Source organism: Chelon labrosus (genome assembly GCF_963514085.1).
Source record: "Chelon labrosus genome assembly, chromosome: 7".
NCBI lineage: Eukaryota > Metazoa > Chordata > Actinopteri > Mugiliformes > Mugilidae > Chelon > Chelon labrosus.
In genome coordinates, this window is record NC_140343.1 from 28797491 (window position 1) to 28823859 (window position 26369).

The 26369-nt window shown below is 42.0% G+C and overlaps 1 protein-coding gene across 1 annotated transcript in view; it reads left to right on the forward strand.

Moving 5' to 3' along the window:
- The window catches only part of ttll7 (tubulin tyrosine ligase-like family, member 7), a gene marked incomplete at both ends in the record, with an annotated part of 54835 nt that extends 52434 nt beyond the window's left edge, over positions 1-2401 (forward strand). The window contains one exon of the mRNA XM_084548314.1: positions 2281-2401. Coding sequence (XP_084404440.1) covers positions 2281-2401 — 121 coding nt within the window. The remainder of the gene's footprint in view (positions 1-2280) is intronic.
- Positions 2402-26369: the final 23968 nt, after the last annotated feature.

Genomic DNA, 26369 nt, shown 5'->3' on the forward strand with positions numbered 1-26369 from the left:
TCAGTGGAGGACTTAAGGTTTACGTGAAGGCCTGTCAGGAGGAACAGAAGTAGATTGTAGCTTTGTATGTATGGATTGGAGCACAGAGTATCTGTCTGCCTCCCTGTCAACTGATGGATTGAAGTAAAGCACATATGCGTAAAGAAGCCTCCCCCTGGCTTTCAAGCATGCACGTTGTTGCCAAGACCTTCTCCATGATCAAAAGGAGAACGAACCTGGAAGATGCTGAATGAGGGTCCAATTAAATATTGCCTGCAGAGACAGCAGAGCCACTTGGACGTAAGAAGACTCCCATCCCACCCCTTTCCACTACCACCACAGCGATTCTTTTTATGAGCTGAATATTCTCAAAGTGAATAGCAGAGGAGCTCTGAAGAACATACACTTGGCCCCCAATGAATGTTCAATATTTGATTATTTTTTATTTATTTTATTATTTTATTTCTTTTACCACCATTTTCATGCTTAGGTTTAGGGTTTCCAACGTTGGAAATGGAGGGGAGAAATCAAACCACAAACACAATCCCAATGGATGTAGGGTGAATCTCTTGGAAGGTGGTGATGGAATAACAGGAGCCGAACGATGAGAAAAAGAAACATAAGAAATAACGCAGTAATGAATCCATGGGTGACACTTGAAATCACTAAATGACTCTTCCAAGACTGCACCATGAGCTTTCTAATGGAAACATATGTGAACAAATTAAAGCAAAGCATATCCTGTCCACCTCTCTGGAGGTTGAGTGGAGAACTTTAAGGAGCACTGAGCTATTGTTCAGCTAGTTCTGTCACAAATGAAGATCATATGCTGGAGGGGTACCTACAGCCCACTTGAAGCGGTTTCAAGGACACTCTCATTGGACTAAATCAAGTTAATTTGAATCCCTCCTAACTCTCCTGGGTCTGAGGCCGCGTTGAAACGGATGCCCTTAGCGACATGCCTTTTTTTTTTCCTTTCCGGTCGACTTCAGAGGAAGCTGCTCAGCTAATTTGTCCAAGAGCTATTTCACAAGGAACGAGGGCTGTCAGAGAAAAAGTGTGCTGCACTAGCCTAAAAGAAGATATTATTTCCTCACTCTGTAATCCTCAGCCCCAGTGGCTCCCTTTTGATTAGATTGTCACGTCTTAAACGCTTCCGCAGGGACTTTTTCTTTTGACCATTGTACTTGTTTAACTAAAACATATTAGATGTAGATTTTTATTAGCTAAAGATTGTCCCTACGGATGTAGCAATAAGGTCACGTAATGTATGCTATTACAATGTGACAAGTGCGCTGGAAAAGCCCCTAAATATTTAAGTTACTGGTCAAACTGATCAGTCTGGAAGAACCCCAACTCAACCCTTCTGTCTTCTGAACAGTACCTCAACATTTGCATAACCTTCAGTTAACCTTGTCCAGGATCTGATCATCTCATCTGACATTGCTCTGACAACCATATCTGACTCATTTCCAGTAACTGAGGAAGATGGGAGCAGGGCTCAGCTGCTCCGCAACTCTATCTCAACCTGACACTGGTCTCATTCCCAGGTACTGGAACGCTGTTAGCAGGAGCTGCCTCACTGCTCTGTCTCGGTGGAAGGTGTCATAGAAAAGTCTTAGACAGGTACTGACGTCTATGCCTCGGAATGATAGGTGAGGATTTTCTGTTCATGATACCAAAAATTTAAGGGTCAAAGTTGAAAAGGCCGGCTGTCCTAAAAGAAAAAATAAGATTTGCTTCTGCCAGAATGAGGGCCACAATTCATTGCTTATCTGCAGATACAGAATCACTGCATAAAACCTATTCAAAAAGGAGTGTAGCTAAAAGCATATGCGATATTAGATTTGGTACATTACTCAAAGTTGGAACTGCAATCTCTTTAGTAACTAATTTGATAATGAAATTATCTCTGAGGTAAAGGTCATTTTTCACTATATTATGGCATTTTATAGGAAAAATATGTCAGTGGTTTGCAGTCATACACAAAACGCTTCAGACCTTACGGCTCTTACAATTTAAATCTCCAGTTTTTCACTTTTTCTTTCCTTTTTTTCTTGCTTTCAAGGGGAAGGGGTGTCATAATATGTTGAAATCACCAGGCCATTATTAAAGTGGAATTGTGCAAATGGAGATGGCTATAAATGGTACAGTCAATATATGAAAAATGGGCCGTGTGCTGTCTCAGTGCCTACTAAGGCGCCCCGACCTCTAAATTGTGACCTTTGCATGACTAATCCTCTCATTATGTTCATCCCATCCCCTAATCCCTCCGTCCCTCGCTCTTGTCCGTCTGTCCAGGTATCTGCTGCCAGTGACCTCCCAGTTCATCATGAAGTGGCCTTCGTCCAGCTTTGGCCGCATCTCCTCTGCCATGCCGCGCTCCCGCAGCCTTTTTGCCGCCAGGATGGGCCACTTCTGAGGTCACCGTGGCAACCCTGGCTCCCGACACCTCGCCTTTTGACCTCAACCTCCCTTCCTGGACTCACACGCAGCCAAACACAGATTTAGGCAATTCCAGTATGGATCTGAATTTGGTGCAGCTCTGGACACTGGATGGGGCTTCACATTGTCCCAATCCTCTTGTTGAAGATCAACACAGCAAGTCCGGATGATTTGAGATTACTAAAGGGCGTTGTTCGGTTCAGTTTTGTTTGGCCCTGCACAGACCAGCAAACCACCAGACCACCAGTACCCTCGATCCCTCCCTTTAGCCCCAGTCATACCAGACAACGGGTCTGTCATTTTTTTCTCATTGTAATTGCTGTATTATACTCACTGTACAGTTACAAGTCATGGTACTGTAAAATGAAAGAATAACAATAACTAAACAATGCAAGGATTATTTATTTATGTACTTATTTATTTTGTAAGGTATTCCATGAATGCAGTGAATGCTTATGCAGTATGCAGATGTGGAATAATATCAACAAAGCTTTCTCTCATTTGAAAAAGTGGATGTAAAAAGCTTATTTTTGCTGGCTGTAATCCATTATTTTATTTCTATATCCTGAAATTTATTATTTATTTTTTTTATATATATAACTTAAATCCGTTGCTTTACGTTAACAACAGTCACTTTATGTTTTTGCAGTTCAGATTAACAGTAGGAAGGCAGTGCCCGGAGATCTCAAAATGTTAAACCTTAGAATGCTTCATGTTTCACCTGTGTGATATTAAGTGCAGAACTATTAAGCGACACAATGTTTAGAATGTCAGTGTAGTAAAGCCAAGCCTTTTTGCCTCTTAGAGTATGAGATGACTTTGATGCCACAGTGTGAAGAGCCAAACCTCTTAGAGAGCATCCACCAGGTCCTAATATGCACTTTGCAGTTTGTCACAGAAAGAGAAAGTAGTGTTTGCATGCCTAGATTTAGTCCCTTTAGACCCAGATGTAGTGGTTAGACAGAGGAGCTGCATTTGGAATATACTTGAAGATTTGTGTTGTCATTAATTATTGTGTCTTTGCATCAGCTGCACTCAGAAAAAGACACGCCACTTTTACGTCCGTCGTCTTGAGTACAGATGTGTTAAAGATAACAAGGATTCGTTGCACGATTTAGAGATTGTTCAGCACGCGGAATGACTGCTCATCGGCTCAAATGTACTGTACTGTAACAGCAGTGATTTGCCGGGGATGAGCAGCTGCAGCCTCTCCCCTCACAACACTGTAAGTACAAGTGCCAGGGATATCATGGATGTGTCGATAATAAGCACATCTACTTCACGTGTTCAGTTGGGTTTTATTTAAGGTTAATATGTCACAAACTACTGTAGGACCTCAGTTAAAGTATTAAATGTTGATAGGGAGAAACGCAGTGTTACATGTTTAGTAGTTTACTTGCTGTGTGTGTGACCTCATGAGAAGATGATTATTTTAAGATGGTAGTCTGTGCAGCACAGTACCATGTGCATTTTATAACAGTTCTGACTAACAGCAATGCTGTGCTAAAACTTCAAACTGAATTCTCCCCATGTACTGACCATCGACTCACAATGCCAAATATGTTTGGTTTTTGCCTGATTTCATTCGTGTTATTTAAGAGTAGGACTTTTTCATTGGAGGTATGAAATTTTTAATTTTACATAGCAATAAAATGTTTCAACAAACAAAATTAATTTTGTGTTAATATTATAGTGTCATATGCATTATGACATATGCATTCATTCATTTTCTGTAAAAACTGGTCCTCTGGAGGGTTGCAGGGGGGGCCTATCCCAGCTCTCTGCACTACATAGTTTTCAAGATAATTATAGTATAGTAGCTAAACTCAAATAAATATAAGAGTGACACTTACTTACTTACAAACGAAATAAAATAAGGACAGGAAATCAAAAAACAAAGCAAGCTCAAGGAAACAATGGTTCATACGATCACTGACTCTAACATTATCTACATGAATGAGTCCACTGCCTTCTCATAGTGTTGTGTTTGTATTTTAATACCTATTTTGATCTATCTATGAATTGAAAACAAAAATCTTGAATGAAATATTCAAAACTACAATAAATCCCAGTTTTGCAATGATTTAGTAGAATACCGTTGATGTATCTGTGTAGATGACTTTCTCATATTGATATGATCAGAGCAGATTACACACTGAGGCAATCAGAAACCTTCTGAACTGCAGCTCACACTGACTTATCTCCACCTTATCTAACAAACATGAGCACAGGTCAAGTCCTGCACTTACCTTGTTGACTGAGCGACAAACACTCACCGAGGAAAAGTGCACCGTTGAGGTCTGTCTGCAGGCTAAGCAGCTAATTAGTGGCTCGGCTGCCGCACATTTAGAAGCATGTTAACGCACCTGCCAATGTCACTCGGATCTGGTTAGATGCCGGTGTGGTCCTCACACTTCAATAACAACATCTTCTGTGACATGTTTACTGTGTGTCCCGCTCCCTGGCGTAACACGGACGCTCTGGCACCCTGCAAGCTGCTGCCAATCAAACACAGACACACTCCTCCGAATGTCAACAAACACTTAAAATCCCATTGATTTGATTTTGGAAAATGGAGACTAAATGTGGTTTCAGCAGGACTTCGATCAGCAGGATTCAGTGTAATGTTGTTGGGTTATGTGAGAGGGAATGGTAGGAAAAAAAAATAAAGCCTAAACTAATTACTGCAAAACAGCCTAAAGGATCATAAAAGGTATTTCTCAGGGGACGTGGTAATGGTCCAGGCGATGTGAGGTATGCATAGCTTCATTTCTTGACCTGGAGAAGTGCAGACAGCTATATTGTAATTCAGCAAGTAGCTCTTTCATGGGGAAACTTCAGTATTTCTTGCATTTTAATTAATTACCTGAGATAGTATCAATGGAAGTCAGAGATGTGAAACAAATAAACAGGCAAAATCGAGCGGAACTAATTACAAACATTGAATTTAAGTACTGTTGAGCTCTGATGGTTTTAACACATCCTGTCCACCCGATATCCATTACTGGGCAGCTCTCAGGCTACCTGAGTTAACCTCAGAGCAATATCACATTTCACAGCAGCGGCCCCAGTGGACAGGTGACACTCTTGACCTGTCACTCGCCACAGAAATGAGACCGGGTACCCAGCAGCTCTTTCTTGTTCCATCTTGACCTGAATGCTGCCCCGCATTGATCTGTGTGTACACAAGGAGACCAGAGTCAGTTTTATTTAGAGCTGGAGCGTCCCGCACAGTTTCATGTGCACTTTCCACCTTGTCCTCCTCCTCCTTTCTGTCAGCAGAAGAGGTTTAAGGCGTGACCTTGAGGCCCTCTGCTCTTCGCCTTGGCCCCTGCAGCCAGAGATGGGGCAGTGGCTGTCTGACGCTGTGACCCTCGCATGCTGTCCAAAAATATCTCCCCCAGCAACAGGGCTGCGCTGCTCTGCCCTGACCTTTCTAGTCGCCACTCTCCTCATCCCCATCCCACCAATTGCTCTATCCCTCTCTCGCCTACCTGTGTGTGGTCCAGGCAGCTTTGCAGCGAGTGTCCAGCCTTTTTATTTATTTATTTTTTTAAAGCAGCACCCAGATGACCCAGTTTCAGGGCCCTAAGCCGACCTCTCCGGCTTGGAGAGTAAAAAAGCCACTGGGAGCTGTGTGAGAGGTGGATGGTTCAGATGAGATAAGGAAGCACACACTCGTGCAAAACACAGATGGCCAGACCACAAATCTGCTCTTAATCCACTATTTCAAATGACATGGAGGGAAAAGAGCAGCGTGGTTTATTCTGTAATTATGACTGGCTGAGCGAGGTGTCCAGAGACACGGCTGCCCTCCTTTTTCCTCCTACTGAAGCTTTAAAAGTGGGGCCTGCAGTGCTCTGTGTGCTTTCAAATGACAAAAGTGGTGACCTTTCTTATCAGACAAATATTGCCTGTGTACAGCCTGTGTATGACAAGGTTTGTGTGTGTGCGGATTATGAATCTCTCCTACCCACTGTGTGTGTAATGGCAGCATGCACTGTGCACTGATGAGCCAAAACATGATGGCCACACTACCTTATTCTGTATGCTGTTGGTCTGCTTTGCTTGCAGCCAAAACAGCAAGGCATGGACTCTCAAGGCTTCTCTGTTAGGGCTTTTTGAAAAACAGAGCCATGAACAAAGTTCTGGGCATTTGTACCATTTATAAGTGGGTTGAAAACCTAAAATATTGGTACTATGAGTTTGTACTAAACCAGGAAAAACAAACAGTGTTGTAGCCAGTGCCAGTACCCTACAGCTGTAATTACGCCGCCAACATGCTAATCTGAAATGTGATTTCTATGTTCTTCATGAGTTTCTTTGTGTACTTCAAACAATGGTGACTGGAATTGAGCTGATCATGTCCTAGTTTGAGCTAATAAATGCTGAAAAACAATTACTTTTACTGAAATCACTGTAGAGTAGTGTCAAGTAGACGTGAAAGACTTTATATGTGACCACTGAACTGAGGCAGAAGGAAGGTTTCCTTGTCACAGAGGGATAAATAAAACTCAACTCCTGTAACGGTTAAGATGCCAAAGATGAGACATGTTCTGGCACATCCCATGTAACAGGTTCACGGCTCTGTCAGATGCTATTTCTCGCTGAGGACCAGGAGCACCCTGCGAGCGTTGTCGTTTCAGAGATGCTCCAGCTCAGCCATGTGGCTGTAATGACCCGAGCCTTGCCAAAATCACTCCGAACTTTCCACCTGCCCATTCCCCACTCAGCCAATACATATGTGAATGGTCATAGTATTTTGTCTCATCGGTGCATCGGTACACCGTGTTCTTGTCTGGTCACTGCTGTGCCTTATTAGGTTTTCAGACCTCACACCTGCCTCATTGTGCTGGCACTGTGTGTGTTTCATGTGTGGGACGCATTCACCGACACCCAGAGCTGTACAGCAGTACACTTATGCGCGTTGCCTTGTTTACAATGTCTTTGCTCTCAGCAGGGTCCCGCACATCTGACACACACCTTAAGCAGACAGATAAAAACCTGAAGAGCCTTGATGGTTCAGTCAGGATGTCTTAGCCAGGAGGGTTATTAAAAACAATAAAAAAATTCATACATTTTACAGATGAGAAAAACTATCTCGCTGGGTATAAAATAATTAGCCATTAGCCAATAGGTTAGCCATTAGCCTGGATCTTTTCCCACTTTCAGCTGCTGCTCTGATTTATTACCACAAATGAGTGTGATCAGTAAACATGATCTAACAACTGCTTCCCATTATGGATGTAGCTGTTAGAACATTTCTTACACTGTGGGAAACATTTGCAGTACTATTATTAGGTATAGATCTGACACATTATGCTTTCTCCGGACGTGTTTCTGGAGGATGTTAAGAGGAGCGTTGAAATACAATTGATTAGTTCATTTATCAAACAAAAAAATGCAATATTTTTGTATGTGTTTCTGAAATATTCTGTTTTTTATAATAATTAAAAATGTAATATCTTGGGATTTTTGCAGGTTTGACATGTTTGCAGTGGGTCGCCCCAACTGTGCAGGTGTTTAAAATAAATTTTACGAATCACTGTGTCAGAGGAAGAGAAGAAGAACTGCCGTAGATATTTATTTTAAAAAACAAACCCTTAAAAATTACCTGACACATAATGAAGAAAATGAATGTAAATAACTGCAGCATTTGTTGGGACTGAACCCTTTTTTTCACATGTTTTTTATCGTGAGGATTTAAAGCTTTTGAAGGTACAAAAATATGTAGCGTGACAACAAAATGATTCATTGAGAAAATATTTTGCCTTCACGGATGATTTATAATAAGAATAATAGTTTGTTACAACCCTGTCCCACAATGTTTTCAACTAAATGCCAAATCTTTTATTCAGCACCATTTCTGTGAGATATCCTGCATGGTAATTGGTTGGGGGTTGTCAAAATATGATCAATGATCGTACAATGAAAAACTACGACAGATGAAAAGAAAGACAAGGGAAAGAAGAAAAGGTGAGAGCTATATTTCCTGATCATAGTTTTAATTTTAAACATTTAAATCCGTTTAAAGCTTACAACGCGCAGAGAGGTATATGTGGATCTGATTCATCGTGATTGGAGTATATTTATGCAGAAACCAGTGTTTTGTGTCTTTCTTTTACAAGCATAAAATGCAACATTAAACAACCAACCTACCAGAAAATGTTGCACTCTGTGTACTGGAAGGGGATTTTGAGTAATGGCCATATGCACACACGATTTCAGCCCCACCACTCATTATATATTAGTCACCATACCCTTGGTTTGCCCTGTTTGAATTTTAATGGTAAGCCGGTGGGTTTGGTGTGCCTGAGTGTGAGTCCTCCAGTGTTTTCGCCTTTGATCCACCCATCAACTATCTTATATATAACTCTATTTATCAGGGGAAGGGTTGTGCTGAGCATGCACGCCTCCCCAGCTCTGCTTTGTTTCACATTCACATATTTACACACTTGCACACCTGGGAGCTGTGCAGTGACCGGTGGCTGCTGTTTGGGTTCAGCCTGGCCATGTGACTTCTTACAGTGGTCGCTCGAAGAGGGCAATGAGTTACTCGTTCACCTTCACTGCCAGATTTTTACACATGCAATCTAAAGCATATAAATTTAAAACCAGTCACCTTCTACCCATAAACCCACTTCACTAACCTTTATGGACCCGTCGAACCCAGCTGCGTGGACGTGTGCGCAGAGCCGCTGAATCAGACTGCACTGCACCACTTCCAAATGTTAACCTTGGTTGCAACACTCAAGGAGCCTACTGTACTTTGTTCCAACCACAGGGGGTTATAGATGAGCACAGTTCTGCATATGGCCATCATTCACAGCCCTGGGCTCCCCCTGAGTGTGTGTCTTGAGTGTGTGTAACAAATGGAGCTGAGCAGTGAAGGTATTAATGTGAGGGAACAAGCCCTGTAGTGGAAGTACAGCAGGAAGTCACTTTCTCTCCCATCTGGCCCCTAACAAGATGGAGAGGAGAAGGCAGATGTGAGCGGTGGTCTGCACCTCCGCTGGTTGGATTAGCACTTCTGATGGGAGAGAAGAGAGGGGGAAGATCCTTGGCGCGGGCTGTCATTCTCTCTCCCCTCTTTCTCCCATCCCTCCATCCCCTCCCTCATACATCTCCTCACCTCCTCTGTGATCATTGCTCTCTGCCCCTCGCTCTGCAGCGAGTGTGTGAGAGAGGAGACTCAAAATGAGAATAAATGAGGTGTGGGGAAGGCGTTTGGGCCGTGTGCCTGTTTGTGCGCAAATGTACGAGTGTGTGTGTGTGTGTGTGTGTGTCTGTGCATGCATGTACCTGCCTTCTAGTGTGTTCAGATCTCTTCCTCTGCTGCAATGTCTAGCTGTGGAGCCAAAAGACCGTCCGGGGACTCTTCATCCACTTGAGCGCCCCAGGGGATGGATTGAGCCTTGCAGGCTGGGATATTATCAATACAGTCCCTCCAGGCAGCCTGGGAGACAGGAGACGGAGCCACTGACTCACTCTGCCTATTAGTCTACTGCTGAGCATCGGTGTTAGGGGCGAACATCTGGTTTGACTGGATCATGTGCCAGCTAGTCCTCCATCTTTACCTCATCCTTACCTGCTCAAAGTCTTTCAAAGGCAGCCTCTCTCTTCACTTTGTTTGTTTCCTTTTTCCTTCAACGTCCATTGTCAGTTTTTCTGTTCCTGCCTTGGCCTTGCTCCCTCTCTCACCGATTGCTTCATAATCTTCACGCTGTTTTTCCCACTCTTTTCTTGTTCATTCCCCTGCCTTTGATAGTGCCAAGGTGCACCCACACTCACTATGTGCTGCCCACTCCTGCAATTACACACGCCTTCCTCTTCTTAAGAGCTTTGTTTCACGGGGGAACGCTTTCTTGCCCAGTCTCATGTCAGTGTCATTCCCTCTGTACTTTAAATCTCCATCTCCTCTTTGTTTCAGAGTTGTTTGATATTCCACCTATATAATAAGGCATCTGACCTTGTATTTGGACTTCTGAAAATTGCAATGAGTCGAAACCAAGTGCTGAATGAATGCCAAAGAATTCAACATGAGATTTCAATGGAAAATGGTTTAGTGTGATTTTCCCTTTACTGCCAATACACTGCTTTGTCTGTTGTGAAAATCTGCTACTCTAACATAGCATGCAAAGATAAAGTATAATCCAGATGTAAATGGACGACAACATACTGTGCATCTCAGCAGGACCCATCTATGGTTGTAGGATAATAGATGTATCACTCACTGAGACACTGTTCAACCTTTGGTCATTTTGTTTGCTTTCCATATCCCACTGCTGCCAGCTAGTCAAAAGCCAGATCATTCCCAATCTTCACTTTAACCCTGATGATTCGCAGGGACAGCTCTCTGGCCAATCTGCTTGCAGCTTCTGCACAGAGGAAACTGGAGAAACCTTCGACAGAAACCACAGGTTAGTCTCTGGAGCCAGCAGCCATTTTGAATCACTCTCAGATGACTTAAACAGCCATAAGTGTGACCTCATCTTTCTTTAAGGAATTTAAAAAACAGTGACCAGGCGAGCCTTTTAAAATTGGAAGCTGTTTCCCCCTCCAATGTCTGTAATCCCTTTATCTATTCTAACTCCACTACATGTGCCTGACTGTTTTTGTTACAGGTCCCCCGTTCCATTTGGTAGCAGCTATTATCCTGCAAACATAAGCCAGACACAGGTTACTGGTGTTAATGACCTCTCTGGTGATTTTTTCTTTTTTGGTGGGGGGAGAGTTCAGGTCCACCCCAGTAAAGTGAAGACAAACATGTCTGGTCTGGTAAACATGACGAACCAAGAGTTCTTCTCCCGCAGCTCAAGGCTGTCAGAGTTTGTTTCAAAAACCTTCCTCTTCTATGCTTGCCTGCAGTCTGAGCCGTATTTGTCTGTTTGTGTAAAAGCTAAATGTTTTGTGTTCTCCTTTCGTATAGTGGACATGCTGTAACGTCCTTTCGCAGCATTGTGCAAATTTAAACTGAATACATGACTGTGTTTGTTTGGTTTTTTGTTTCTCTTGTGAGATTACACTTCCCAGACTCGGTGCGAGATTCGTGTGTCAGATGTGGTGTGTGTGCGTTCACGTTCCGGTGTGTTTATGTGTGTGTGCTTCTTGTGTGTATTGTGTATTTAGGCAAATCAGTGTTTGTGTTTCATTGGCGGTGTGGTAATTTGGCATGAAATCACTTTTGTAAATATAGCTGTTATCTTGCTCCCTTTATGTCTCAGAAAGCCCATCTTTTGAAGATGACATTTTAAATATATGTACCCACAGGAAGACACGCACCACTCAAGGTCCCTCGAACTTATGTTTCCTTTCAGCGGCGGCGGCAAGACTCGCATCGTAGCTGCTCAAAATACTTCTGAAGTTAAGGTGGTACATCAAAGTATCTTATGTAAATGGTTGACTAGAAAACTTTCTTTCAGATGTAAGACTGACGTTAATTAGCCTAGGTACTCAATGGGAGCAAATTGTTCTGGAGTATCTGCGTCTTTTCACCAACTCAACAAGCTCAGTTTTTGATAATTAGCAGAGCATTCTCACAGCCTCTGCAACTGGAAAATAATTGGCTTCTCAAACTGCTGGTGTGTCTGCAACTCTCAGCTTCTACAGCTTCATCCTTGAACTTGATGCCTTGGCTATGCCACGTCCTGGCAGCGCTAATTGACATTATCACCATTAAACAGAGTGCTGGTTCAGCACCTATGGATGATTTATGTGTATATAATTACATAAATCATATATATTTAGCCTTCTTTCACTGTCAGCCACAAACAGATATGTGATTGACAGGACCTGATTGTTTTGTTTAGTTTTTTAGTACTGGACATCTGTACTAAATTATTAAGTCCATGAGTGTTTCTAATTTATGGTACTTCTGCATTTTCAAAATTTTTGAGGACAATGTTATATATACATGACTGTTGATTTTACTTACTTATCACTCCATCGCACTATTTGACACCTACAGTTCCTTTGAAAACTACAGTTTCTATAATGTAATGTAAAATATTTTGCACCGTAGTCTTTAAAATCAGCTCCACCTCAAGTATTACAGCACTAAAGTACTGCTGGATTAGATTCCTGTGGGTACATATATTTAAAATGTCATCTTCAAAAGACAGGCTTTCTGAGACATAAAGTGATATAACACTGGCTGGAATCAGTTTTGCATGATGAGTATTTTTATGGAATTCTTTTATATTGCAGCACAGCATGTCCCAGTCTGGTGGTGGATTCAGAAAGAAAAATAAACATTGGCATTTTTTTTGGTGTGCATGTGAGTGTGAATGATTGTTACAAACTAGCGATCTGTCCAGGGTGTACCTCGCCTCTCGCCCAATGATACCTGGGATAGGCTCCCGCCTTCCTCCAACCCTCAGTCCAGGATAAATTAATGGACTAAAGAAAAACAGCAGATCTAAGATTAGTGGTATTTACCCTCATTTTTACTACATTACTATTGCAAATGAATGTTACCTAGCAACCTTACCGACATAGCCAAACAGCTGCTGCATCATTGTGTCCACCAAGTCGTCAACTTTTGACCAGCCTTGGGTCGACAGTGAGAACATCCAGAGGCGCACCTTGTCAACAGGCAAGGCAGGCAACTGCTTGGAGCCCCGTGCCGCTAGGGGGCCCCCGATTGCCGGTGGGACAAACGAGAATTTCGTCCATAGGGATTGAATGATGGATTACGTGATTTTGCGTGCTCCTGTCCTGTTGTACAAACAATACATCTGTACATGTATGCTATCTGACTGTGTTCAAACGAGTTCAAAGAATCCACACATATAGCCTATATTTTTTTTAAAACGACAGACATGCGCGATATCCTTACCATGTTTTGCTTAATTTAGCAACAAAGCTAGAAGATAGTTGCTAACGTTCACTGGTCAAGACGGCTGAAGTGCACACACACAGTTCTAGTGATTATAAGAGATGCTGTCTCATCGTAGTGAAAGTGTCATGATACATACTTATGTAATCGATATGAATATGATTGTCACAAACATCTTTTAATGAACACATCGATTCTCGGATGGCCAGCTACACCCGGTAGATAAATAGCAACAGGCGAATACGTATCAAGGGCCAACGTAGAAAGGGCCTACTTAACACGAGTGCATATCAAAATTCCGATTGGATGGAATGTTGATTGACATTGGCTTTGCTCAGTCAAAATCCGGCCCAGGTGGATAACTTCCCCGTTTCGAAAATGAACGTAGCGAATGGGTGACGTTGTATCATTCAGTAACCTAAATTGGAAAATTAGCTGCAGGAAAATGAAGAGGAGCTATCCATCTAGTGAAAAGAAGAAGAAAAAAAACGAAGAAGAAGCAAAAAGAAAGAAAGACAGTGGTAAGTGAAGCAGATAATGATTTAGGCTACTTTAAATTTTGTACAAAGTTTATATTGGGTTGTTAAAGCAATTTACTGTATTTTATTATACAGTTATTTTATTATTATTTTTATTTCTTTATTCTTTACTTTTATTATTTTATATTTTCCAAAATAACAAGGTTGTTCATGTTTAGAACATTTGGAATTAAAAACGGTTTTATTTCATACATTTTTCGTTGGTGTCAGATTATTTATAGCCTAACATAATGGTGATGAACACTGGTTGGTAGGGCCCTCTAGGAATTTTTGCTTGGGGCCCCCACAGACTCTAGAATCGCCTCTGAGAACATCATCCTGCGTGAGTTATCACAGACACTGTGAGACATAACTTTCTCATAACTTTCTCATAATGCATAGGGAATTTAAAAGAGACACAGTTGCACAAGGGTTAAAATCAATTTTTTTTAATAAAATTAAAAAAAAAAAAAGGTTTAGAAGGAAGATTTCAATGGAAGTGGTGTACTGCATGGGGAGCAGAAATTTACAATAAGATCTAAGTTCATAGGTCATGTACATGAGCTACCACGTTGTAACCACAAGCTTGCATTTCAGAATCACTCAGTGGAGTTTGGAGGAACTGGGTACTGTAGCGTAATACTAGCATCAGTGAGTCACTGGTCTGTGCTGACCCCTCTGTCAAAAAAGAGACTTGATGTCAGTGGTGTTCTGGTCATTGTCTATAACAAATCATAATTGGCCAAGGGACTCTTAATAAAGTCTTTACCAGCCCTTTCTAGCCCGACCTGCTACTGTCCAGGTCAGTCATGGGTCAAACCTTAACTTAACTCCGGTACTGTATCTGAATGTCTTATCTGCCACTTTACAATGTGCAGTTGGACCACGAAGGTATACAAAAAACTGCTGTTGATAATAACTAGCTCTTTAATTCTATTTACTTAAAATCTACTCAAGGAAAATTAAGTAATGAACTCAATATTTTTAGCTCCACATTCGAGAGCGCTCAATACGCCCATCAGTATAATTTAATCAGTATAATTTATCAGTTGATATTTTAAACAACATCAACAACACTGCAGCAGCACGACTCTGCTAATTATGGACGTAATGTACACAGCCTAGATTTCAGCCTTCAAATGATGGCATATACTGCAACTGAAATTAAGCGTGTTTGGTACGTGCTGAATATTTTACCCTAGTAATCTAGTGAAACTACAGCGTGGAGAGAGCCAGTGCAGATGCAACACACAAGCGAGTATTAAAGGATATGTCTGGTAATATTCTGTGTTGGTTCATAGTGCCAACAAATCCCTGAAACAACAAAGATTTGATCCTACTAATAAATATTTTCAGTGCAAAGCTTGATCAGCTTATTCTTCTGTGCCATAAAGTCCCGCTGTTATCTAAAAAAAAACCCAATGACTATTAAAGGGAAAACTACTATTTTTTACAACCTGGACCTTATTTCTAGCATAAAATACGATCATTTACTCACCCATATAAATTTTGTGTCATTTGCACTCGTTTAGGAAAAAATTAGATCAGCGTATATCCATATAGTGGGAGTGACTGGGGCACCGCAACACAGCTAAATAACGCATTATCTGCCCGCGAAACTCGTTCATCTCGCCAATTTGTTGTTATCGTACGCTAGTGCTATTCCCCGTTGAGCCCGGAGTTACCTGTTATCATCATCCAGGGTCTGTAAATTGACCTACAGACCCTGGATGATGTCCTCTGACCTGGAGGATGTCATCTCTGAGCCTGTAATTTGCTACTGCTAGTTTTTTTTGCAACATGGCTGAATATTTTTCCGATTCTGAGGTTGTGGACAAACCATAGCAGTAGCAAATTACAGGTAAACAAGCCGACCGTCACGGGTACGCGTGGTGTTCAGAGGTGACATCATCCAGGTCAGAAGACATCCGGGGTCTGTAGGTCAATCTACAGACCCCGGATGATGATAACAGGTAACTCCAGACTCAACGGGGAATAGCACTAGCGTATCATAACAAAATATTGGTGAAATGAACGAGTTTCGCGGCAGATAATGCGTTATTTAGTGGCCGCGTTGCGGTGCCCCAGTCACTCCCACTGGATATACGCTGATCTAATTATCTCCTGAATGAGTGCAAATGACACAAAAGTTATATGGGTGAGTAAACGACCGCATTTTATGCTAAAAATAAGGTCCAGGTTGTAAAAAACAGTAGTTCCCCTTTAAATACATCAGTGACATGTTTCTTCATTACCATGAACAAAGGTGTTTGTACAGTCCTTTTGGGGCCCTAGAGGCAAACACTTCCAAACACTGATGGACAACGATGCACGTCAAGGAAAGAAAAAATTTAATAATGTGATGCTGGTGGAAGTTATTTTATTTAAATGTCTCTCTTTCATAGATAAAGCTAGACTCGCAGCATGCAGTTATTTAGTATTATTATTATTATTACTAATCGTCATTATCTGTTTCACTTTCCACTGTCTTGCTTTCTTCTTTTCATTTTGAATTAATCATTGTTGTCATGCATAACTACCTTAAATGGTCATGCATATGACATTTAACAAGGTTAGGTGTGCAGAGTTGCATTAGGTTGGGAGCCCCCAGCGGTTGCCTGCCTTGCCTGTTGACAAGTTGCGCCTCTGACCACAAACATAGGCACTTGTAGTTTATTTTGGATCAGTCCCACATACGCCAACCTGCCGCTGTAAATACTGACAAGAGCATCACATTCATTATAATGTGAAAGCAATATGCACTGTTTACCCCTGTTCAGCGTTTACCTCTCTGCCAGAAAGATAACAGTATCTAACTGTGCTGCTTGTTAGCATAGCTTAGCATAAATACTGGAAACCAGGGGAAACAGGATATCGCACTCTGTCCATAGACCACAAAAACTGCTTATCAGTCACCTTGAAGATTAAGCAATTAACACGTTCTATCCAATTTGTTTAATACACACAAAAACTGATGTACCTACTCAGCGGCTGTGGCTCAGTAGGTAGAGCGGGTTGTCCACGAACCAGAGGGTTAATGGTTTAATCCCTGGAATGTGCCACATGCCGAAGGGTCCTTTAGCAAGACACTGAACCCCCAGTTGCTCCCAGTGCGTGCCACTGGTGTGTGCTTGTGCAAGCGAATGGGTAGATGTGTCTGTGACTGTAAAGTGCTTTGAGAACCAATAGGTAGAAAAACAAGGCCGTTTACCATTATATAAACTAGAAAATGTATTCTTTTTAAAGGGGGCTATAAGAATGACTATGTCTTGGCTGGGAGCAGTTGCCCAGCAACTAGCACAGACTTCAGGAAGCTAAAGCTGCCAGCCAAGCAAAGATCTAGCGCATAACCCCGTGGAAAATGACAGTGTTGTTTCTATACTTTGTCTTTTTTGTATGTTGAATAAGCAGCCTCGCAGGTAGATTTTGTTGAAGCACGTTTCCTGAAACTCTTCAGAAGAAACCAGTAAACATTACTGAAATTAGTTTTGGTCTCATAACGCGATTTGCTGACACCAAGAAGAATATAAATTAACACCAGGCTTATGCTTCAAGGCACGTCTATGTTGATCCCTTCCTTCTGAGACCTCTCTTACACTGTTATGTAAATGAAAAATATGAATACTGTATACTTAAAATACTGCACCACATGGCTGTCCAAATGTTTTGAGGAACAGTTGAGATGAGTAGGTGTTTAAATCCACTCAGTAATTTAAGAACTTGCATGGATGAGATGCCAGGTTAATGGGTAATGGTGTCAGAACACCTCTAGCCTGAGGCTTCTGGAGTAGGGCCTTCATCAGCTGAAGGAGCAGATTTTTTTGCATGGATCTGTCACTGGAGGATGAGTGACCAGATTATTTAACCTATTTCTGTACTCTTTGTCATTGAGGAATATATATTTACACAGTGTGCTATAGGCTCCGCAGCTCTTGGAAATGACAGTCCTGGTTGGTACAGTTTGCTGCATCAGAGAGATGACAAGTAGGCGCAACTCCACTCCAGGGCAGAACTTCAAATGCACAGGGGAAACCAAAAAAGGAAGAGTGCAAAGGGAGAAATTTCAATTTGATTTTAAAATGCTGTGCAGTAATTTCAAAGGCGTCACACAGGTTTAAATGTTACAGATCATCTGAAGTTTTCAGCAGCTTCAAACTCCTGTGATGGTGGAAAGCATAAATTTGAAGAGCCGCACTGAACCTTGAACCATGCTCTTCAAATTCATGCAATAATGGATAATTAATCCCAGCCCTCTTCTCTCTTTATTATCAGTGTGTTATCAGTGTCAAATGCACTCAGCTCTTTCACTGTTTAAGGAAGGACTCGAAAGAAGACAAATAGCTGGCTTTATCTCACGGACAGACTGAGAAACAGATGGGGAGCAAAGGATTTTTCTTTTTTTTTTTTTTTTCAGAGAAGTAAACTTTACACAAGTAATAACCATGACTAGTACCCGAGTGATGATGCCGGCGCTAGGCTGCAATCACAAAAGCCACTTTGACTCGTCATGTTTAAAATCAAAAGCAATCAGAAGCCCGTCTGTGTCTGTCTTCGACTTCACAGCACCAGAGGATTGAAACAAAAACCTTTTAATGGCCTAACAGAGCTCCAGTGTTTGCTGCAGCGTCACCACACTGCTTCCTCGAGACCAGGGAATTGAGACTTTCCACCAGCTGGACGACCACTGCCAGGTGTCATGCTGTGTGTTGATCTGCAGCAATACACACTAAGTATGTTGCTGGCCTTGCACATTGTCGGTCAAGCTGGGAAACACGGACGGTGTGGGAGGAAGGGAATGTTTGAAAAGACGTAGTTAGAGTCAACAGAGTTCAGTGAAAAGGTAACGCAGAGCCTTTGTTACATTTGTGCCAAATGTTTACTCTATCTTTTTATGACGACACTGTTTAATGAGATTTAGTACTATTACTTAAAAACACAGGCAATAAATCTGTGATACTTCAATATTTATTTTAAACCAGTTTAAAAAGGGACTAATTTCTCAAATATCCCCAGAAGGTGAATTTCAGGTTTCAGCCTAAAGTAATACACAGATCATTTCATCCTCACATACCACTTTAAGAAAACCCAACAAATCCAGTAGTAGAACACTGAGTTGACTCCATCACTGCTGATATGAATGAGTGTGTGAGAGACAAAATAAGAAAAACTTTCCTTTACTCCTGCCTCTTTCTGCAATCACATGCACATTCTGCCAAACAGCCGCAGTATTTAACGTATGAGCATGGTGAGTTTATAAAACAACATCATATATCTGCAGTGCAGAGCAGCAATGTGGAAATGGCATGTGGCACTATTTTACTATTTCAGACTATACAAAAATTCGGCTTTAGGGTAGGGGACAATGCAACAGATGTAAAGAACCGACAAATTGCCAGCAAGTTTCAGTTGCACCCACACCCAGTACCTACTGATTTCAAATTAGGCTGTGCAGCGATATAATAATATATTGGCTTACAAAAACTGAAGAGAATTTATTGAACACTTTCCTGTCCTGTACCCGCTATATTAGTGCCAGGGGTCATACAGCAGGTTTGCGTGTGCTGTGTATGGGTTGTGGCTGAGGGTGGTGAATATAGAGTTGTAACATCCTAACAAGACGGAAGTCCTGGTGGTTCATTTCAGTGAACTTCTGAAAACAGGGCATAAGCATGTCTTTGTGGACTGTCAGAGTTTTGATACTTTCACAGTATCTACTGTATACAGCACCTCATCTGGAACAAAAACCATGACAATATTAATTTCTACAGACTGAAACCTTAAAACATTTGAACTATTCTATCACTGAGATACAGCCAGATACTTTAAAGTCCTCAGCCAAAGTTGCTATGGAGATGATAACAGTCAAAAGTGTGAAACATCCAAATTCAGTCAACATTTTTTTACCAGGTTTTTTTTTCCTGGTTTTTTTTTTTGTCGGCTGACACATGCAGCAGAATTTTTCATGTACTCAGTCTTTGTACATAAAAAAAACTGTCTCTTGTGACTATAACATTTATGTTTGGGGCGTTGTACACTTTAATTAGACAACATCATTAGAGCAATGACGGGAAATGAGGGGTGTAATATGCAGCAACAATCCCCTGCTTGATGTAAAATGGGGACAGTGTTTTAAAGTTACATTTTTTTCACAGTCTCAGGAGATAGAAGTTAAATCTTAGGCTACTCATCAGACAAAACTTTTAACTACCACACAAACCTGCAGGAGCTCCAACACAGGGTAGACCATGTGACTACTGTGTTGCCTGTGGCTTCGTAGGTGTCACTGTGTGCCTCGATGTGAGCTTGCGCGGGAGTGTGTACTGAATTTGCATTGAGTGTGTGTTTCAGTGAAAACAACGTGCCCTCTCAGAGCAACTGAAAGTGGATGAGCCCGAAGGGCCCGCAGGGGTTGGTAAAAATAGCCCCGAGGCTGATTAGGAGCGAGGCGGCAGGGGGATTTTAAAAACCGGCTCATTACCGCACCTGTAAGGCCTCTTTAAGTAGCCCTTCTGCAGAGCCCAGCTGCTCACATCTGCCAAGAGCTGTTCGCCATGCCTGTAAACTCCTCTCACGCATCCTCCAGGGGCGGGATATCACAACGCAAGACGGCGACAATGGTGGGTAAAATCTCTGGCCTCAATACATCCTAACATAAAAAGTAACTTTGTCTTTGCTAAAGTGGCATGCTGCTGGAATTTTTAATAAGATCCTCATTTCACTATTCTCATATAGAACAGGCGAGTTTCCTGTTTAACCTCCAAATTAGAAGGTAGGTTGATCAAGTTTCAACTTACCCACATCCCTCATGTGGAGGCTGTGAGGAAAGTTTTACAGCCGACAGCAATCCCCACACACTTAAATGATACCGACTAGAAAAAAAATAAAAACACTTACTACTCCTTTAAAACAATAACACAAACAGCTCAACCATGGTTGATTAAAGTTGTCCTCTATAAAGGGTATACAAACTCCCCGAGAGCGGCGCTCGGCACTGTTATTGAACCAGCAATCTGTGGGGTCTGAAGAGGCTACGCCCCTCTGTCAAAGCACCGCTATGAAGTCTCAGCCTGCCCTGACCCCGGTTGACTCCCATCAACCCTCCTGCTGGGACAGTAAAACAAACTAACCCCCCATAGACAGGCTGTTTAGAAATGCGCTGTACTGAAGGCTGTCCCCTGGATGCCTCTCGGAGGAGAAGATGGATACAGTATAAAAACAGACAGACACTGTGATAGCTCGGAGTAAATGAAACACAGCTTTTATCAGGGTAACAAATGTAATCAAGAAAATTCTTGTTAAGTTAAATATCAAAAAGGTTTTCATACAATATAAAGCCAGATATATATATATAAAACACAACAGTGTGTTTCCAGTACTTGGATTAGCCAAGTTTGTAGCTGCAACTGAATAGGGATTTTGATTTTCATGTTTGGACATTGATTGAAGTGAAATAGCTGGATATTTGGTTCCTGGCAGTAGCTTTGGCAAACAGCTGGGCTTGGATTCAGTTCAGGATGTGCTGGACTATTTGAGGCTGCTGCCATGTTTTCAGCTGTTTGACTGTTTTTTTAGTTTATACTTTTCAGTTATTTTAGTTTTTCTTTTACTACACCGAGCCATGAGCTATCTACGTACAGACACACACTCATGAAAGTAAGGCTTAAGTGTAATTTCTGCTTTTGGTAAAATCTGCAAATTTCCAAAGTACCAAAGTAATTAACAAGTTCGAATGTTATTTTGCGATACTTTAATAGACTGTAAGTGTTGTCCTGTGAAAGCAGTGAGAAGCATCACTCGCTTTTCACATGTATAAATCCACGTATGGTTTCAAGTGTTTATAAATAGCTTTGTCACCCTCAACCACCACACAGGTTTACATGAATCCCGCACATTCCCGACTGAAACCTGCCCAGTGCAATTACAGTCATCTTCTTTTTGCTTTCCACCAACCCCCTATACCCACAAGGGTATGCAAACTCACATCCCCCTTTTTGCATACAAGTGTCAAAGACAATCTTTCCATCCTTCAGTCTACCACCCATCTTTTAATCTTTTCTATCCTCTCTTTCTCCCTCTCTCACACACACCGGCCACAGCTGTATGCTTTCACCTAATCCCGCTGTCCTCTCATGTTATAACAGCTCTGAAGCCGAGCCCTCTGAGGGAGGGGGGTTCGCCCACACCGTGTTTTCACAGGCCGCAGCATCTGGACCTGTAGACGTCACTGCTACGGTGTCCTGTTTGGGGTCAAGAACACATTGGAGGATCAAAAAAGAGTGGTCATATATCACTTGTTAAAGATAATATGCTGTACTCTGTAAGCAGTGGATGAATGCGTGGTAACGTAATGAAACGCTGTGAGGAATGGTTCAATTTCCTTTAGAGTTTTAGAAATGACATTTTTTCTTCCCTAATGCTGGTTTCCTCTTTAGGTTTTATTCTCCGAGACCCAAAATCTAAACAAAGAAATGACTTTCCATCTTGTTGATCTTTATATCTGGGCATTAAGTCCTCTTTCAATTGCCGTTTTCTTACACATTCCTTTATGCCTCATTTCATTGCCTATTCCATCTCTTTGTGTCTCCCTCCTGGATCACAGCCCTGCTGACCTGCTTTGTCCAGAGCACACAAACATATTTTTTGTGATGTCTGCCAGCTGCCCGGCTTAGCTTGGCTCTCTCCAGCTCAGCTAAGGCTCCAGTTTTTCTGTTGACCAGTGCTGAACCGTCTGGCCTCACTGAAACAATCAGATGGTCCCCAGCCTTTTCCAGGCATTTCCTGGGTCACCTGAGCAACGAGCAGCACTCCCCTCCCCAACATCCTCACTCTCCCAGCCCCACTTTGGCTCTTCCTGTCTGGTCTGGAAGGTCCTGAGAGGGGTCAGGAATGGCCTGGTGCGCAAGTGGGAGCCATACTGCGGATATTTATTATTTCATTTAAGTCCTCCCTTTGCTCCGGAGAGGAGAGGGACCACTAACAGAGGTTGAAGGATAGTTCACGAGGTGACCATGTGAACTGTTGAACCCCGAAAGCAGGGCTTTGTGTGTGCGAGCGCTCTTAAAAAAAGCCCCCCTGATGAGTTTAGCCACTACGAGTTTATATGACATGATAAATTCAGAAGAAAGGACATGAACAAGCAGCCACACACAGACAAAGATGCACATGGTCACAGCTATGCAATTTGGGAGAGGGATGAGGAGTTCATTTTAAGTAATTGCATCATTTGTTTTATGTTGTTTGGGAACACTAACATGAAAACACCTTTACACTCACTCTGACCCGGCAACCCTCACAATGTTATTACAGTGAAATTCCACAACCGGTGCCGTATTGTCCCAGTTTTTGCCTTATTTCTTTTAATAAAACCACAGTACTCAGCAAGTAGAAAATACAAGCGGCATTAGAAAAAAACGGGAGCGGTCCGATGCTAAAGCAGTTTTTTAAAAATCTCTTGACTTCATTTATGTCAAGGAAAAAATGCAAATGGTTTGATTTGCTCGCAAAGTTTTTTATTTTATTTAGCCTTTATTTAATCAGGTTTGTTCCAGTTTGGCAGCTAATCTCAGACTTGCACACACCATACGATTTTAAAATAACAACCCTATAAGGTATTATTTTAATTATCCTGATTATCCAGATCAGGATGCGCCACCTCATTTGATCTTGAGGGGACGTGAATGTGAAGAAAACTGAGACTCAGGACGGAACAAAACTTTTTAATACTTTACAGTGAGGGAAAAAAAGCAAAAACAGAATGCTAGTCATTGTAGATCATAATGTTTTTGGGGAGACATCTCCTCTGATTGTTGGGGATAAACCGAGAGTTCTGCAGTCTGAGCCCAGCTGAAGTTTGTTTATCTAATCATCTGACATCTCCATCTCCACTTTTCTGCAGGAATCTTGAAAAAGAAATCATGTGCTTTAATGTTGAACATATCTGATTTTAATTATATTTAATTTGTTACAGTCTGAGTAAAGGCATACATATTTCCATATATATATATATTTTTGTATTTATCTACACACTCCGCAGTGAGCATGTCTCTGTGTTTGAACATGCATATTTTCATTATGTTTGTCTGCAATGTAAGATGAGGTTTAACCTGTTAGGGGAAATTTCAGCGCAGTCTGGCCAATATTAGCTCCTTCCCCAAAGCCAAATGGAGGCTGGCTGGGGAGCTGGAGTACGACAAACCAAAGCAGCCCAGAGTCGTAACATCATTATAGGGCTGAGAGAGGCAATAAAGCCAAGTCTTTGGAGATTACTACTGCTGCAGCCGGTGTACAAACCTGCTTTCTGTTTTGTGCGCGTGATCTTTTTGTCCGGTCTTGTACGACAACATGATAGATGATTTAGTCTTCAGGCTGCATGTGTACTCATCCTGGTTTTCATCACCTGGGAACCCCCACTGCTGCATTTATATGTCACTGCTTATTGCAAGTGCATGCCACAACCTAGAGACAAAAGGGAGGAGCTTTTATTAGAGTGACTACAGGCTTTAATTTCGTATTTTAACACATCAGCATGCATGTAAGCTGCCTCAGAACAGAGTTGTAACAGATGAAGGTATCGCTTAGCAGAACAAGACAGGGATAGATCCCATCTGCAACCACTTGCTCCTGGGGAAAAACTAGATTAATGATTTTATGAACATGATGAATGGCTGAGCTCAGTGATGACAGGCTTTGAGTGACAGGTTACAGGTGGAAACCCTCCCAATTCCCAAAACTCTTAAACTACAGTCACTCCCTTCCTTTTTTCTTCTGTGGAAACAAGTGCGACAGCCGCTCGTGTGTGCCAACCGACCTCTCTCTCTCCAGCCAGCCATGACAGAATTCCCCGCCTGAGGTTATTAGGCGATGCGCGACCTCTGACCCCGTGTAATAAACACGATTACCCACTTCTATGAAGTCTGGCTGTCGGTAGTCACCAACTGAAACCCTGGGACTTTGCTGCTTGTTTGCGGCACTCAGTCTTTGCCGAGAGGAGAAACAGTTAAGCTGTCACACATCAGAGAGGACAAGCAGGAGCCTTTTGTGCAACCAGTTGGCCCAATTGTTGAGAAAAAAACGGAGAATCAAAGGGCCGCAAAAAACAGCTGCAGATGAGGTTAGGGTTACAAAATAAAGATGACGAGGACCAGACGAGACTGTGGTCATTTGTGGGAGACTGAAAGTCGAAGTTTCAAAGCCATTACCAAGTGGCTGCTATTCAAGTTTTGACAAGACGTCACCTTTCACTAACTCTTGACCGTCGACACTGCTTCTGATCTGGAGTAGCATCAGAACTGATGTGATGACTGAGAACCCTCTCAAATGTAATTAAAGCACCCTGTCTTTTCATGCAAGATGCAAACAGTTTTACAATTCATCTTATATAAGACAACAACTGGTGATTATTATGAATTGATCTGTTAATATATTTCTCAACTTATTGTGTGGTGTATAAAATTTCAGAATTTAAAAATAATTATAATCCAAGTTGACATCTTCGCATGACAGGAAGTTATCATAATTCATAAGATAAAAAATTATATTACTTGCAGAATAATTTTCTGTTAATTGAAAAAAAATGAACACTGGGAACCATGTGTAATAGAACTGCAGTATAAATTCTACAATCTGTCTATGCTCAGTTTGGCTGGACACCACAAATTATGTAGGTAATTAAAACTTAGTTACCCTGTGAGTGATTATCAAATAGTAGCATTGGTGTGGTGTACGCTGACACATAATTACTTGTGTCGACAGGAGTCGGGAAGAGCTGTGAGAAATAAAATAGAGAAAAGAGCACAATATGATGAAGGGATCGGGTACGAGTATAAAAGCTGTTATTCTCACATGAGTTCCTTTACAATGGGCCTCTGCACATGCTGCACTTTCTCCTCTGAGTCAGAATGAAAGCCAGCAGCAGGGAGCTCACGGCCCTGAATCACGGCGCTCTGTAAACGGACCTGACAACCTCTGATATCGCATCCTCTTTTTCCTCTTCCTCACTTTCTCCCGGCTCGCTCACTGCTCCTCCATTCTTCTTCCTGAGGCCCCGCAGCACGCAGAGGCTGCTGAGTAGGAACTCCTTCAGAGGGTTTCTGTCAAATATCCAGATTTGTGGGATACATCACAATGTCAACGCTAAGACACAAGTTAAAAGCGGAACTTATCTATTTAACCCTAGGTTGCCACCTAAAAAGAAAAGCCCATCTTCAAATCTTTCCCCTCACTTTCCCTGCACTTGTAATGGTCAGCAGGCAGTGAGAAACATGCCAGGGAATAACACAAAAATATCCATTTGTCTATGTGAAAGGATAAACTTGTGGAAAATAGGACGACCGGAAATACCCCCACCCACTCTAAGTGGATATAGTGAATCTTACCCTCCAATTTAGTTTTGCAGTTACACAAGAAGAAATGGACACAGTCACACACACACACACGCGCGCGAGTGCTCCCACACACACACACACACCTGCAAAACTCAAGCACAAGGACTTGAACTAACTCAAATATACTTTCAATCCTCCTCTTGTGTGCACACAAATACACGTACACACACCCACTGGGAGGCTTTACGGAGTGCCTGCCTCGATGTC